This window comes from Suricata suricatta, chromosome 6, assembly GCF_006229205.1.
Source record: "Suricata suricatta isolate VVHF042 chromosome 6, meerkat_22Aug2017_6uvM2_HiC, whole genome shotgun sequence".
NCBI lineage: Eukaryota > Metazoa > Chordata > Mammalia > Carnivora > Herpestidae > Suricata > Suricata suricatta.
In genome coordinates this window covers 109,916,954-109,932,634 of record NC_043705.1, presented here as the reverse complement: position 1 = coordinate 109,932,634, position 15,681 = coordinate 109,916,954, and the positions used below count along the sequence as shown (strand labels likewise).

Below are 15,681 nucleotides of genomic sequence, written 5' to 3'. Positions count from 1 at the left end.
CTGCTTTATTGAATTGAGTACTTTTTATAGTTAACAGCATTATTTGCTAGCTAATGTAGGAAGTGCTTGAGAAGTTTACAATGTTAAAGTTATGCTCAGCTCACAGGATTAATATGCTTATGAAATTCCTTTCTACAGTTAATTCAAAATTAATGGATTCCAATGTGATGGAAATTTTATTTACATTAATACTTCATAGAGAAGATGTGTAGCTAGAAAGTCACAAATAAATTTGGGAGAGAAAGAATGGCTGAATATTTATAAAATGCTTGCTATAAACCACAAGAGACCCAGTATTATTGGTTAAGGCACAGGCTCCAGAAAAGTACCTTTTTCATAGAATCGATAAATGATTAAGTGCCAGGTGTTTTCTGAGCACTTCACGTGAATAGGCTTGTTTAAACATCATGACAACCTATGAGGTAGGTACTATTATAAGGCCCCTCAGTACATTTTTTGAAATGCAAATAGCTACTTGTTAATGTTCAGATCCTCTTAAAGTAAGACCTAGCTTTCTGATTTTTTCCCCTATTTTAATGGATTAGAAAGTACTCAAAACTTTACTCTATGAAAGTAAGGTTATGTTTAAGCAAGTGAATCAATATTTTGTCTCCTGGACTTTGAGGTTTCATTTATTTTTTGAGAGAGAGAGAGAGAGCACACTAGCAAGCAAAAACAGGGAAGGGGCAGAAGGGTAGAAGAGGAGAGAGAGAATCTTAAGCAGTCCCCAAGCCCCGTGCACAGCACAACCACCAGTTCCCCAACCCTGGGATTGTGATCTGAGCTGAAATCAAGTGTCAGATAGATGCTCAACCGACTGAGTCACCCAGGTACCCCTCATTTGTATTTTTACACCATTTGTTTCATTTGCTTTCCTGCTTCTCAGTTTCCTTATAGCACACGGACTTTTGTGGAAGATGGAGTTCTGGCAGTGAATTATTTCCTCTTTTTGGACACTGAAATAAGCAATAGTAGTAGTATTCTTTGATGACTTGATTTTCATAGGCTTCACTTTTGTGGCAGAATTGCATTCTAAGGGGCAATCGAAATATAAACCTTGTGGCAGCAAATTCCATACTCCCCAAGAGGCACTAGAATTCATAGCTCACAAGATCAAGAAGTTTACTTGATTAGACATGTATTATTCAGTTTGGGCATTTTAGGCATGGCTACGTGGTTCAGCCATGGATCACAAGTGTCAAGAGGAGTTATTCGAAGAAAGCCCTCAGAATACATTACAGGGAAAATGAATCTTAGTAAGCGTTAACAGGGGTTTCTTGGACTAGGGAATAGAAAGAGGACTTCATTACATCTTCAAGAAGGAGGATATCGAATGGTTGTTCTCCATACCTTAGAAGAACTGAGGAATTGCACTTAAAGCAGAAAACATGGACATGAATAAACCCAGCTTTCAAAATTATAAAACACTAAGAAGGGGAGAAGATACAAAGAACAGAATAGTTAAGGCCAGTGGTCCTCAGTCTTCTATACATAAAAATGTCCCAGGACCAAAAGTTAAAATACAGATTCCCAAGTCCTTACCAAAGATTCTGATCCAACAGGCCTTTGATAAGGGCAGAAAATTTGCATTGTTATCAAGTATGTCCCTGGGATTCTAAATAGATAGCACTTGAAGCAAGTGCTGAAATTTTTTTTTTGTATTTAATCAGTAGCCTGTTGAAGTCCAGCGAGCTGAACCAAGTAATCTTTTATGGTCTGCTGCAACTATGTCATTTGTAAAATAACTAAGTATATAACTATGTTTCCTGTAATGCTTCCAGTGAGATCCAAACTGTTGTAAAGCCACTAGCTTTTAGAAAACAGTGAGACAGGTTATATGGCTTAAATGAATGCTCCCTATTACATGAAAGAAGTGACATGTTAAGAAACTTAAATGATAGAGAAATGGAAAATTTTACATGAATATGTAACCATCAGTAATTAAATAAGGAATATTGAGCAAGGAGAAGTCAAATCATGGGTCACATTTTTGAGATATGGTAAATCATTTTTCAGGCAATATTTTAGATCCTCTTATCACAGGATTATAAGGGAATACATTTAAGTATATTTCAAATTGTTGAACTCCACTCCTCATGATCAACATTAAATTTATGAAAGTTAGCATCTGCTTCCTTGCTGTTGAGGTGTCCTCTTTAATTGTTTCTGTGGGTTTGTTTTTGTTTTTTAGGGTGGAGCTATGACATTGAAGAGAAGAAGGTTCCAAAACCCAAATCCAAGTCTTATGGTGCAAATTTTTCTTGGAACAAAAGAACAAGAGTATCCACAAAATAGGTTGGCACTGACTATATACCTCTGTACTTGACTATGAATAAAGTCAGTGGTGCAGTATTTATAGTCCATGTATAATACATTTCTTCATCTCCTAATAAATTTGACCTTAAATCACATAAATTTTGTTGTGTCTTTTTAAATGTTTGTTTTGTTTTTTTAAGTCCCAAAGTGCATATGTTACAATTTCCTGGATAGGAGATTTAATTAAGGTGATCATACTTCTAGGTAATTTCAGTATTTAACATCTATTAAAAAGAATCAACAACAGCATTTAAGTTTTACACTTGGTTCTTTATAGCCATTCTCAAGTTAGTAGTGCTTATAAGAGACCCCTGAGTGGCTCAATTGGTTAAGCTTCCAACTTCAGCTCAGGTCATGATCTCACAGTTTGTGAGTTCAAGCCCTGCTCCAGGCTCTGTCTCCCTCTCTCTCGTCTCACTCACACTCTCTCAAAAATAAATAAAATTTTACAAAATAGAATTAAATAGTTAAAAACATTATTAATGTTTTTGAGAGACTGCAAATGAGGGAGGGGCAGAGGGAGAAAGAGACACTACATTGCAATTGATTACAATTGCAATTGGTAAATCTCACTACTGAAGTTCTTTAATTAGATCTTTATATCTCAAAGTTTGAATTCAAATGAATTGTATTACATACTGAACTCTGCACAGGATTTCACATTCATGACTGTGAGCAATTCAGATGAAGATTTTATATTCTAATGAATTGAAAGACTCGGAGAAAATAATTCATTGTTGATCTTTTTGTGTTCACTATTGTTTTTTTTAAATAGAAGTAAATAGATGCTCTTGCTATGTGCTATTCATTTAGGTCATCCTGTGTGAGTTATCAAACACATAACTCCTGTCAGTCTCTTCATTAAATAGTTTATACACTAATCATCATAATTCTGTTAGATAGGCACTATTATTTCACCCATTTTGCAAAGACATAAATCAAGGCTTAAATTAAGGACTAAATAACCTACTTAAAATGACGTCCTACATGTCAAAGTTGGGACTTGTACCCATGTCTGTCTTCACATCCCATACTTTTCATTAGTTTAGTTATAAAGAAATAGGAATGATTTCTTTGGATTGCTAATAAATTCTTTGATGTTTCAAAAGTTATATACTAATTATGTACTTTCTCATGATTATATTCCTTAAAAACATGAATAGCACATTGACCTAACCCAGCAAAGAAATAATCAAAGTATAAATTTGTACAGTATGCTTTTGAAGAGCCATTATGGCAATCTCTTTTCAAAATATTAACTGTATGTTCCATTTTTAAGTCTAAGAGCGAGAGAGAGCATGTGCATGTGTAGGGGAAGGGCAAAGAGAGTGAGGGGAGAGAGGGGGAGGGATGGGGGAAAGAGAGAGAGAGAGAGAGAGAGAGAGAGAGAATATCCCAAGCAGGCTTGACATGGTCAGTGTGGCACTCCAACTCACGAACAAGGAGATCGTAACTTGAGCCAATGTTAAGAGCTGGACACTTAACCAGCTGAGCCACCCAGATGCCCCCTGTATATTCCATTTAATTTTTAAAATCCTCATCTAGACATATAGTCTATGAATATACACAAAAGTGAATGTACAAAGATACTAAGAATGGTTTCTAATAAGTAATAAGTTGGAACAATCTAAATGTTTATTAAACGAGGAATAGAGGTAAGTGGGGTATCCTGCAGCTATTGGAAACAAGATGGGAGCCTGGCTGGCTTGGTCAGTCAAGTATCCCACTGGATGTCAGCTCAGGTTGTGATCTTGTGGCCATGAGACCCCATGTTGGGCTCTGACAGTGCAAAGCCTGCTGGGGATTCTTTCCTCCCTCTCCACCCCTCCCCAACTTGTGCACTCCTCTCTCAAAATAAGTAAATATTAAAAAAAAAAAAAAAAAACCCAAGAACAAGAAATATCTATGAGTTGTTTAGAATGTTGTTAAAGATATATTGCTAAGTAGAAAAAAAAGAGCAATAGTAGATGACATCAGGAGGAGGTGCACAAGCAGGTGCTTACATAAACGCACCTAGATTGTTTTGGGAAGAACACATAAGAAACCAGTAATATGGTTTTACCACTGATTGTAGGAGAGTCAAGTCTTGGGTCTTTTAGCTTTGAAATATATTATAAGGTATTTTTTGTATAATCAAATATATACATAATTATTCATATACACTGTGGTTCATGTTATAATTTTAAGCCTGAAAAATTATATACTTTATGTGATTTTAATTAGGCTTTTACTTCAAGTAAACAGTAAACTGCAAAATGTTACATTATAGCTATTAAACTCCATGGAGGGCTCCTGGGGGGCTCAGTTGGTTGAGGGCCCAGCTCTTGTTTTCAGCTCAGGTCATGATCCCAGAGTCATGAGTTTGAGCCCTGCATTGGGCTCTGCTGAGCGTGGAGCCTGCTGGAGCCTCTCTCTCCCCCACAATCCCTCTTCCCCACCCCCTCAAACAAAATTTTTTTTTTAAAGTTCCACAGTTACTTCAATGGGTATAAGTTCAAATTTCAGTAAAATAAACCTACTTTTATTCCACTCAATAAGGCAAAACAGGCAAGTTTTCTTCAAAAAAAGACTCAGCATGCTTCCTTAACTTTGGTTTTTAACAAATATAGCACTATTTCTGTTAACTCTGGTAGGACTAACTTCCCAGGCCACCTTATGAATTGGCTACAAAAATGCAGTATTGGTCTTTTCTTCTGTAATATCTGGACCTTAATTTACATAATAAATCAGTACACCTCTGCTTCTAGGTTGTTTCATCTTTCTCATTGCTCCATAGGTGCTGCCCATGCAGTGACTTCTATAATCCTATTTAGTACAATTTATAACTTATTTCTGTAAGACTAGCATCAAGGAGCCTCATTGGTTGTTTTTGAATTGTTTTCCTTTTGGGGTATGACAAATCTGAAAAGAATAACAACTCAGACGGCCCTCATTTTTATAGTGTATGTCTTATGTTAAGGAATCCTATATATAAGAGAAAATTTACAAAAAACACTCTACCAATAGTCCTACTAAAGTATACTATTACCACAAATCTGTCTGTCTTTTTCACACTATTTTAATATAAAGATTTGGATGCTCTCATTTCAAGTGTAGATACCAAGCCATTGCCTTTATTGACTGAATCTGATACTCAAGGTTACCTAGTTTGGTCATAAGCCATAGTGACAAAAAAGTGATCCATTAACGTAAATTCTTATTTGATGAATACTATGTGCTATGTACTACATGATATACTGTGTAACATCCTAGGGTCACAGTGGAGCAAGCCTGACGCGGTCCGTGCTCTATGACTTATAGACCTAACGTGGAGCTTATATTCTGCAAGCAATGCTAGCCATTTCTTATGAGTAAAGATTGATTTCTGGTCCAGCCACTTACTCAGTGATCCTTAAAAAGTTAATTAAATTTCTCTAAATCTCCTGTTCCTCATCTCCAAAATGAAAGTGTTGGTCTAATGGGATAGGTGAACATCAAATGGTATATTCATAATGACCAATGAGCACTTACTGTGTCTTATACAGGAAACTACAGCATTTTGTGGGAGTTCTGTCTTTTGAAGAAAGAGGTCTTGGAGTACTCCGTCCCTATGACATTGTGACAGAATGAAATGACAGGACAGTTTGGTGCTTAGCATGTATTGCTGTGTACTTTAAGCCGTGTTTTAGAATTCTTTAAAATATTGGTACTCTGATTAAAAAAGTGTTGGAAAAATACTTGATCTAGGGGCACCTGCATGGCTCAGTCAGTTAAGGGTCTCATTACGGCTTAGGTCATGATCTCACGGTTGGTGAGTTGGAACCTGCATTGAGCTCTGTGCTGACAGCTCAGAGCCTGGATCCTGCTTCAAATTCTGTGACTCCCTCTCTCTCTGTCCCTTCCCCACTTAATTGCTCTTTCGCTCGCGCTCGCTCTCTCTCTCTCTCTCTCTCTCAAAAGTAGACATTTAAAAAAATTTTTTAAATACTTGATCTATGTAGAAGTCAAAGATGAGTATAATCACAAATTCTTCCCATTCCAAGAGGCCATTATTACACAATTGGTGTATATGTTTCCAGTATTTTTCTCTATTCTCTACATACACATGTTGTTTTTAGAAAACAAATTACAATAATAATGTGCACATATATTTTTTAATATTTTGAGAGAGCATGCACATGAGCAGGGGAGGGGCAGAAAGAGGGAGAGGAGCCCCAAGCAGGCTCCATGCTGTCAGTGGAGAGCCCCATGCAGGGCTCGCTCTCACCAACCATGAGATCATGACCTGAGACAAAATCAAGAGCCACCTTTAACTGAGTCACCCAGGTGCCCCTGTAAATACATTTTTTTAAACAAAATTTAGGGGCGCCTGGGTGGCTCAGTTGGCTTCAGCTCAGGTCATGATCTCTCAGTTCGTGAGTTCGAGCCCCATGTCGGGCTCTGTGCTGACAGCTCAGAGCCTGGAGCCTGCTTCAGATTCTGTGTCTCCCTCTCTGCCCCTCCCCTGCTTGTACTGTCTCTCTCAAAAATAAATAAACATAAAACATTTTTTTTAATTTAGTATCAAACACTTTTAATTGAGTATGTTTTTCAAGACATTTTTCTATAGTATGATATTTAATGGACAATTTAACTTTATTTTTTAACGTTCAAATTTTTCTAATATTTATTTTATATTTTTATAAATCTAACATCTCTTCCATCATACTATAAATGTCTAGAAGAAATAGAATTGTAGTTTCTGTCTTCCACAAAGGCTCACTCATTCATGAGAAAACTGAATAAACAATGGTAAGGTTTATTATTTAGAGGATCCTGAATACAAACCATATATCCCATTCTCTTTTGGTTTTCAGTTGATATGTCTTTAAAATTGTTAGTGGATATTTACTTGGATTCTAGTCAATAGCTGCTTGAATCGTTGTTTACACCGTCTTAAAATTGCACTAGGCACTAACAAGTTGTTATTATTTTTAAAGATTTTATTTTTTAGTAATCTCTATACCCAACATGGGGCTCGAGCCAATAACCCTAAGATGAAGAGTCACACGCTCCACTGACTAAGCCAGCCAGGCACCCTTAAAGAGTTTTAAGTGCTATATTTTAAGTTTACGACTAGAACTTTTTTGTTTTGTCACATGTATTTTCCTTCCCTCCCACCACATAACTTAACATTAATATTACTAGAATTTAAATAATGGGGATGTCCTCAAAGATTCAGGTTGCTTCTTGTTTGTAAAATATTTTAAAATCAGATTATTTTGGAATTTGTAAAAAAAACAAAACAAAAAAATAAAGTAAGATGTGTACATCCTGATGTCATTTCTAAATACTTCAGGATGTGTCTCCTGAAAAAAGACATTATTACTTTTACCACAATAGCATTGTCACAAAAAAAAAAAATATTTGACCACTGATACAGTTGAACTATATTCTGATTTAGCAAGGTTGATCTGATATTATTCTTTGCACTGATTTCTTAAAATATGGGATCCAATTGATAATCGTGCATTTAATTTACTCTCCTTTAAATCATGGAACAGTTCACCTGCTGAATTGTTTCTTTCTTGACACTGGGCAATTTTGAAGAATTCAGGCCAGTCATTTCATATAGTGTTTCACAATTTGGATTTCTCTCATTGTTTCCTCATGAGAGGTTTAGGTTAAACATTTTGGTAACAATCCAAAAAATGCCAAAACAATGTGGTGGAACTTTGTTGGGAAATAGAATTTATGCAACTCAAAAATCAACCTATAAATGACCTACGAGCCAAAAGAAATAAAAGTACTTTTATGGGGGTGCCTGGATGGCTCAGTCAGTTAAGCGTCTGACTCTTGATTTCAGCTCAGGTCTTGATATCAGGGCCATGAGTTCAAGCTCTGAATTGGGCCCTGCTCTGAGCATGAAGCCTACTTAAAAAAAAAAAGAAGAATAAGAAAGAAAAGACTTTTATGATGCAGAAGCCTGGTATGTACCACTTTAACCAAGGGATTATCAATAATTAATGACTTTTTACTCTCAAAGACTCACTTCTGGAGGCACATAAGATCACTGTCCAACATACACACACACACACACACACACACACACACACACACACACACACGATAATCTCCAATTTCATTCTAGTTGCTCAGTTTTTTTCTTCTGCACCCATACCCCATTTCATGTTTTATCACCTTTCTCTCACATGAGAATCCTGCTACCTAACATCAATGCATTATTCATTTATTCTGCAATACAATACACACAAAATTGGTTTAAAATCACGAATACCACCAGTAACAAACTACAAGGTAAAGTTCAAGATTTCTTCACAATTCTTATCTTCAGTGAAAAGCTTACAGAGTCAGAGTACTGTGTCCCAAGTTACTTGAATTAAATGTTCACATTGTCAATTTTCATGTACAGTTAGGTTCATTTGTTCCTTTGTGTTCATCTGTTTTTTCTTGGTGATTTTTAAAAAATATGCAAAATTATAACTCGGTTCAAATGTCAAAATTGTATTAAAAAGCTGTACTCTGGGGGCACCTGGGTGCCTGTCAGTTAAGTGTCCCACTTTGTTTCAGGTCATGATCTTGTGGTTCGTGGGTTCAAGCCCCGCATCAGGCTCTGTGCTGACAGCTCAGACCCTGGAGCCTGCTTCGGATTATGTGTCTCCCTCTCTCTCTCTCCCTTCCCATTCACATTCTGTCTGTCTGTCTGTCTCTCTCTCTCTCTCTCAACAATAAATAAACATTAAGTTTTTAAAAAATGTTGTACTCCAAGGAGTCCTATTCTCACCTACTCTATGTAGTTTAACTAATTTTATTTTGATTTATCCTTCCTATGTTTCATTTTGCAAAAGTAAGCAAATATTGCTTAAGTTATATTGCTTACATATTTTTATTTTTCCTTTCTTACACAAAAGGAAGCATACTATATGTACTCTTTTTATTTTGATTTATTTTTCCTTACTATACCTTAGAAAATACTCCTTTAGTTCTACACTTAAAATAAGTACATCTTAGTGTATGTACATTATACCTCAATACAGTTGATTTAGACATGAAAACAAATCTCAGTATGATGTCAAAGCATCACTGGATGAGGCTCATGATCTATGAGCATTTGATAATAAATAGAAAAACAAGTATATACAAAGTTTTTGAACCTTGAGAAAACTGTATTGTTAGATTTAAATAGAGAATAGTCTGAAACTCAGATTTTCCATTCCTGCAGTCATTTGCACCATAACTAGAATGGTCCATGTGGAACAAAGCACAGTGAAGAAATGCTGAAAAATATTACTCAAAATTGACATCTGCAAAACCCCCCAAATCAGATAGTGCTCTAGTTTTCCATTATTGTGTAAAACAAAACAAAACAAAACAAAATTCTTAACATGCCTTATTTGATGAAACATTCATTTCCTCGTGTGATTTGGTTTTCTGTTTATAAGTCTATCATGGGAAGATGAATTCATTTCTAGTTACGTTGCATGCTGGATGCCAGTGAACTACCCAGCTGAAGAGTCACAGCAGAACATTAGAAATGGAGGCCTCGAGATCAACAGATGGGCCAAGAGAATTTGCTGTACATAACCAAGCTGTGGCAGTCAATAGGATGACAAGCACAGGGTAATGAGGAAGGGCTGGAAGTCCAGGACAATCCCCTAGGTAAAATATTTTTGCTAAGCAGAAAGGAAGATGTGGCAAACAAGGCATAGAGGAAGCCACTATAGGATTTTGTTTTGTTTTGTAATGAAAAGGGTTATCTAATAAAGCTAACTGGTTACATACCTCGTTGTAGGTTGCCAGGTGCTTAGGAGCAAGATTACTAGAGTATCAGAAAAGGAAGTTGAATAAAATTAGATGCAATTTCCTAAGGAAAATGTGGTTCTGTAAATAAGTAGAAGGCTAGCTTTGTATTAGTTTCTTATGGTTGCTGTATCAAATTGCCACAAACACAGAGGCTGAAAAGCACACATATTTATTCTATAGTTTTTGAGATCACAACTCTGAAATCAGTTTCACTGGGCCAAAAATACGGTGTTGGCAGGACACTCTTTCCACAAGATCTAGAAGAGAATTCATTTCCTAGACTTTACTAGTTCTAGAGCACCCTTCCTTGACGGTAGTCTCCTCCTTCATTTTCAAAGCCAGGGATATTTTTGCTTTTGTTGTCCTATTGCCTTCTTACCCTCAGGTCAAACTTCCTTCTGCCTCTCTTTTATAAGGACAATGTGATTACATCTTGGCCCTACCTGGATAATCTAAGACATGGGAAAAGCCATGGAAAATGTCCTAGACCTACCTCACCCCTTAAACTGTCCATCTCTGACCAGTTTGTTTGGCAGTACATAGTTAACAATGTATACATGAATGATTATGTGATAGGACCTTCAAAGATAACTTAATAGATCTAATTGAAACTTGTGGGATAGGGAGTATCTTATACAAGTTTATAAAACCAATCTTCCTATCATGAGGCTCCATACTGTCTCTCCTTTTGAATAGTTCCCTAGAATAGTCATATGCCCATTTTTATTAGACTGTGATGAAGTTTTGCCTGCTTAAGCCAAGAAAAGACATCCAAATGGTAAGTGGATACAGTAAAACTGTCACTATACATTTGTGGATGACATGATGTTATGTATAGAAAGTCCTAAAGACTTCACCTAAAGATTAAAACTTATAAATGAATACAAAGATTAATATATATATCCATCACATTTCTAAGGTTTTATTTTAAGTAAAGTCTATACCCATCATGGGCTCAAACTTACAACTCTGAGATCAAGAGTTACATGTCTACCAAATGAGCCAGCCAGGCTCTCCTATTATGTTTCTATATACTAATAATGAAATAGAAAGAGAAATTGAGAAAAAAATCTCATTTACAATTGCATCAAAAAGAATAAAACACGTAGGAATATATTTAACCAAGAAAGTGAAAGACCTTGATGAAAGAAATTGAAGATGACACAAATGGAAAGATAGATCATGCTCAAGTTTTGGAAGAATATTGTTAAAATGCTCCTCCTACCCTAAGCAACAACAAATTCAATGGAATCTCTATCAAAATGCCAACAGCATTTTTCACAGGACCAGAACAAATAACCCTAAAACTTGTATGGAATCACAAAAGAGCTCAAAAATCCTGAGAAAGAAGAACAAAGCTGGAGGTATCACAATCTTGGATTTCAAACTATTCTACAAAATTATCATCAAAACAGTATGGTACTAGCACAAAGATAGACATATAGACCAACAGAATAGGGAGCCCAGAAATAAACCCATGCTTATATGGCCAACTAATCTATAACAAAGGAGGCAGGAATATAATATGGGGAAAAGGCCATCTCTTCAATAAATGGTGTTGGGAAAACTGAACAGCCACATATAAACTGGACTGCTTTATTACTTTCACCACATACAAAAATAAACTCTAAATGAAGACTTAAATGTGAGATCTGAAATCATAAAGCTCCTAGAAGAAAACACAGGACAGTAACCTCCTTGACATCAGTCTTCGCAGTGACTTTACACATCTGACAACAAAAACAAAGACAAGAAAAGCAAAACTAATGACTATACCAAATTATAAAGCTTCTACATAGCAAAGGAAATGATCAACAAAACAAAAAAGGCACAGTATTCTTAAGACAACCTTTAGATCAAAAGTCAGATGTGACACTTGTACTGGACTGCTACACTTCAGGTGTTATCAAATGAAATTGAATAAATAGGCACTTAGTAGATACTTCATAATGCTGGGCACTCTCCTTCATGAAAATTCACATCATTCATTTGTGGCCAGGCAGGCTAAATTTATGTGTGCCTTCTAGAGTTTCTATTTAAGTAATTTTTTTTTACTTTAATCATAATGGGAGATAAAGGAGGACCAGTATGCCTACAGATAGGAGTAGGATTTAATGATATACAGTTTATATACAGTTTAACTTTTAAATTTGTGTTTATAATTAAGAATAAACAAGACTTAGCTGACCTGTTATGAATATTTGAAATAGTGGTTTTATGGAAAATCAATGAAATCACGTACACAGAGTAATGTACACAATGGATATAAGGTGATATGGGAAAGTTAGATTTGTTAGTATCTAACTTAAATTTACTCTGAAGTGAGGTTCCCTAGAGAAAACTGCCAATAACAGGTTACAATGTAATATCTGATGACATTTTCCATTATCAATACATAATTATCAGTTCCTAACATTTAAAGAGTTTGAATATGAAGATTTTATAATCCTTAACATAATAAAGTATGTATTAATGAAGGAGATTATATTTTGTCTAAAGCCAAAGAAGATAGTCGCAAGATGGAACTTAGTCTATCTTTATAATTTTAAACAGTCACCTCTTCAATACGAGCATTTTTCTGGGTTTTTTTTTTAATACAATATATTGTCAAATTGGCTAACATACAGTGTGTGCAGTGCGCTCTTGGTTTTGAGGGTAGATTCTCAGGCTTCATCCCTTACATACAACCCCCAGTGCTCATCCCAACAAGTGCCCTCCTCAGTGCCCATCACCTATTTGCCCCTTTCCCCATGACCCCCATCCAACCTCAGTTTGTTCTCAGTATTTAAGAGTCTCTTATGGTTTGCCTCCCTCACTCTAACTTTTTTTCCCCCATCCCTTCCTCCATGGTCTTCTGTTAAGTTTCTCAAGTTCCACATATGAGTGAAAACATATAATATCGGTCTTTCTCTGACTTATTTCACTTAGCATAGTATGTTTCAGTTCCATCCACATTGCTGCAAATGTCATGATTTCATTCTTTCTCATTGTCAAGTAGTATTCCGTTGTATATATAAACCACATCTTCTTTATCCATTGATCAGTTGGTAGACATTTAGAGTCTTTACATAATTTGGCTGTTGTTGAAAGCACTGCTATAAACACTGGGGTATATTCACTCCTATGAATCAGCACTCCTGTATTCTTTGGATAAATTCCTACTAGTGCTATTACTGGGTCATAGTTTAGTTCTGTTTCTAATTTTTTGAGGAACCTCCACACTATTTTCCATAGCAGCTACATCAGTTAGCAGTCCCACCAACAATGCAAGAGGGTTCCTTGTTTCTGCACATCCTCGTCAGCATCTGTTGTTTCCCAAGTTGTTAATTTTAGCCACTCTGATCCATGTGAGGTGGTATCTCAATGTGGGTTTGATTTGTATTTCCCTGATAGTGACATTGAGCGTCTTTTCAGAACATCACTTTTCTTTAACAGTGATAGATTCCATGAATGGTTGCATTGTAGTCCCTCTGATTAGTTGATGTCAGGAGTTTATATTCTACATTCCTGTTTTTGTCAGTTCAGATGGATAGAACAAACTACCACAGAATAGAAGGTTTATAAACATTTATATCTTATAGTTCTGGAGGCTGGAAGTCTGAGATCCAAGTGCCAGTGTGGTCGGGTTCTGGTGAGGGCTGGCCTACTTTTGAGTTCATAGACAGCTGTCTTTTTACTATATCCTCATATGTCAGAAGCGATGAGACAGCTCTCTAGGCTCTTATAAGGTTACAGATCCTATTCATGACAGCTCATGACCTAATTGTCTTCCAATGACCTCCTAATACCATCATGTTAGGAGTTAGAATTTTAATATATAAATTTGGGTGGGGAGGACCCAAACATTCATTCCATAACACTCCACCACCACACCCCCCAAATTTATGCCCTTCTTGTATGCAAAATACATTCATTCCATCCCACAGCCCAAAAGTCTCCAATTGTTCCATCATCACCACTCAGGTCTTATCTACATCTAAATCAAATAGGAATGAGTGAGATTCAAGATTATCATTCATCCTGAAGCAAATTTCCCTCTATCAGCAAACCTGTGAAACCAGACAAATTCCATTTCCAAAATACAGGCACAGGCACAGGACAGACACTTTATTCCAGAAGAGAGAAATAGAAAAGATAAAAGGGCTCACCTGGGTCCCAAGTAAGTCCAAAACCTAAAAGGGAAATATTAAACCATGAGGCTTAAGAATAATTCTCTTTGGCTTGATGCTTTACCCTCTGGGCCCACTGGGGTGGAGGTCCTATATTCCAGATCTCCTGGTGTGGCAACATTACCATCACAGTTCGAAGATCATGCCCACCTGATGCTCTTTTCAGTGGTCATGCCCATGCTACCTTTCTCCATGGTTTAGTTATTCCCCCACGGCTCTGCCAGACGACTACTCCCATAGTTTCACTAGGCCTTGGTACTGCCCTTTGAAATCAGGGTGGAGGGAATCCTGCCTCCTAGGCCCCTGCACTCTGGGCCTGTGATGAGAGTGATGTCCTAAATAGACTATTTTCATGGAATTATTAGAATAATTGACAAAAACATGAGCCAGCCAATATGAAAGTGTTAACATCATCTCAAGTAAAGCCTATAAATGAAAACCAAACAAAATTGATTTTAATATCAATTTACAATCATTAAATGAGGGAAAACATCTTACAGGTGTAAAAACGATCAAATGAGTCTTAGAAAGGGATTTCCATGTGAATCTAAAGTAACAATATGCCATAGTTAAAGGATGCTTTAGTCTCTCTTACAAGTGGCAAGTCACCAAAGGACACACAACACAACGCAGTACACTCGGGGATTATAAAGTATACAAACGTCAGACAGGGAATGCTTGAATATTACATAAGAAAAAAGAAAATTGCCAGTAGTAAGAAGGAAAAGGATCAGAGAAGACCATAGCTGAATAACCAAATATGTAACAGTATGAAAGCACCCTGCGGAGTACATAGTGCAGTTTCATTGTGTATTAAACAAAGGATAAATTGAAGTGAGGAATTGCTTCAGTTAAATTTCCAAAGAAGAAAGTACACATTACATTCTGCTTTAGATTACACCACTCAAGGTATGTAGAGAGAATTCCAAAGAACAAAACAACAAAAGCCAAATGTCAAAAGGTAGATCATACACAAAAAATAAAAAGTTCTGGAACAATCTTATCTATTTGGAGCCATTAAAAATAAAATAGTCTGGGGGCACCTGGGTGACTCAGTCCATTAAATGTCCAACTTTGGCTCAGATCATGATCTCACAGTTCCTGAGTTCGAGCCCCACATCAGGCTCTGTGCTGACAGCTGAGAGGCTGAAGCCTGCTATTCATTCTATGTCTCCCTCTTTCTCCACTCCTCCCCTGCTCATGCTCACTTGCTCACTGTCCCTCTCTCAAAAATAAACACTAAAAAATAAAAATAGTCTGCTCAGATGATCACAAAGGTTTAAGAGACAACAAGAGCTAGGTAGGGCACAGTTGAATGATGAGGTCATCTTCTATACAAGGCTACTCCTTCAAAACTGGGAGAGGTGGCTATGTTATCTAATGGATAGAAACCAACACTGCATAGCAAGGAAAA

At 36.5% G+C, this 15,681-nt stretch overlaps 1 protein-coding gene and 1 long non-coding RNA gene across 2 annotated transcripts in view; one reads left to right on the top strand and one right to left on the bottom strand.

The window, feature by feature from the left end:
• NDUFS4 (NADH:ubiquinone oxidoreductase subunit S4) overlaps positions 1 to 2,415 on the top strand; it is a 106,502-nt gene extending 104,087 nt beyond the window's left edge. Inside the window, exon 5 of the mRNA XM_029940908.1 lies at positions 2,192 to 2,415. Coding sequence (XP_029796768.1) covers positions 2,192 to 2,295 — 104 coding nt within the window. The 3' untranslated portion in view covers positions 2,296 to 2,415. The remainder of the gene's footprint in view (positions 1 to 2,191) is intronic.
• The window catches only part of LOC115293147, a 28,353-nt gene extending 14,081 nt beyond the window's left edge, over positions 1 to 14,272 (bottom strand). The window contains exon 1 of the long non-coding RNA XR_003909387.1: positions 14,247 to 14,272. This is a non-coding gene — a long non-coding RNA (uncharacterized LOC115293147). The remainder of the gene's footprint in view (positions 1 to 14,246) is intronic.
• Positions 14,273 to 15,681: the final 1,409 nt, after the last annotated feature.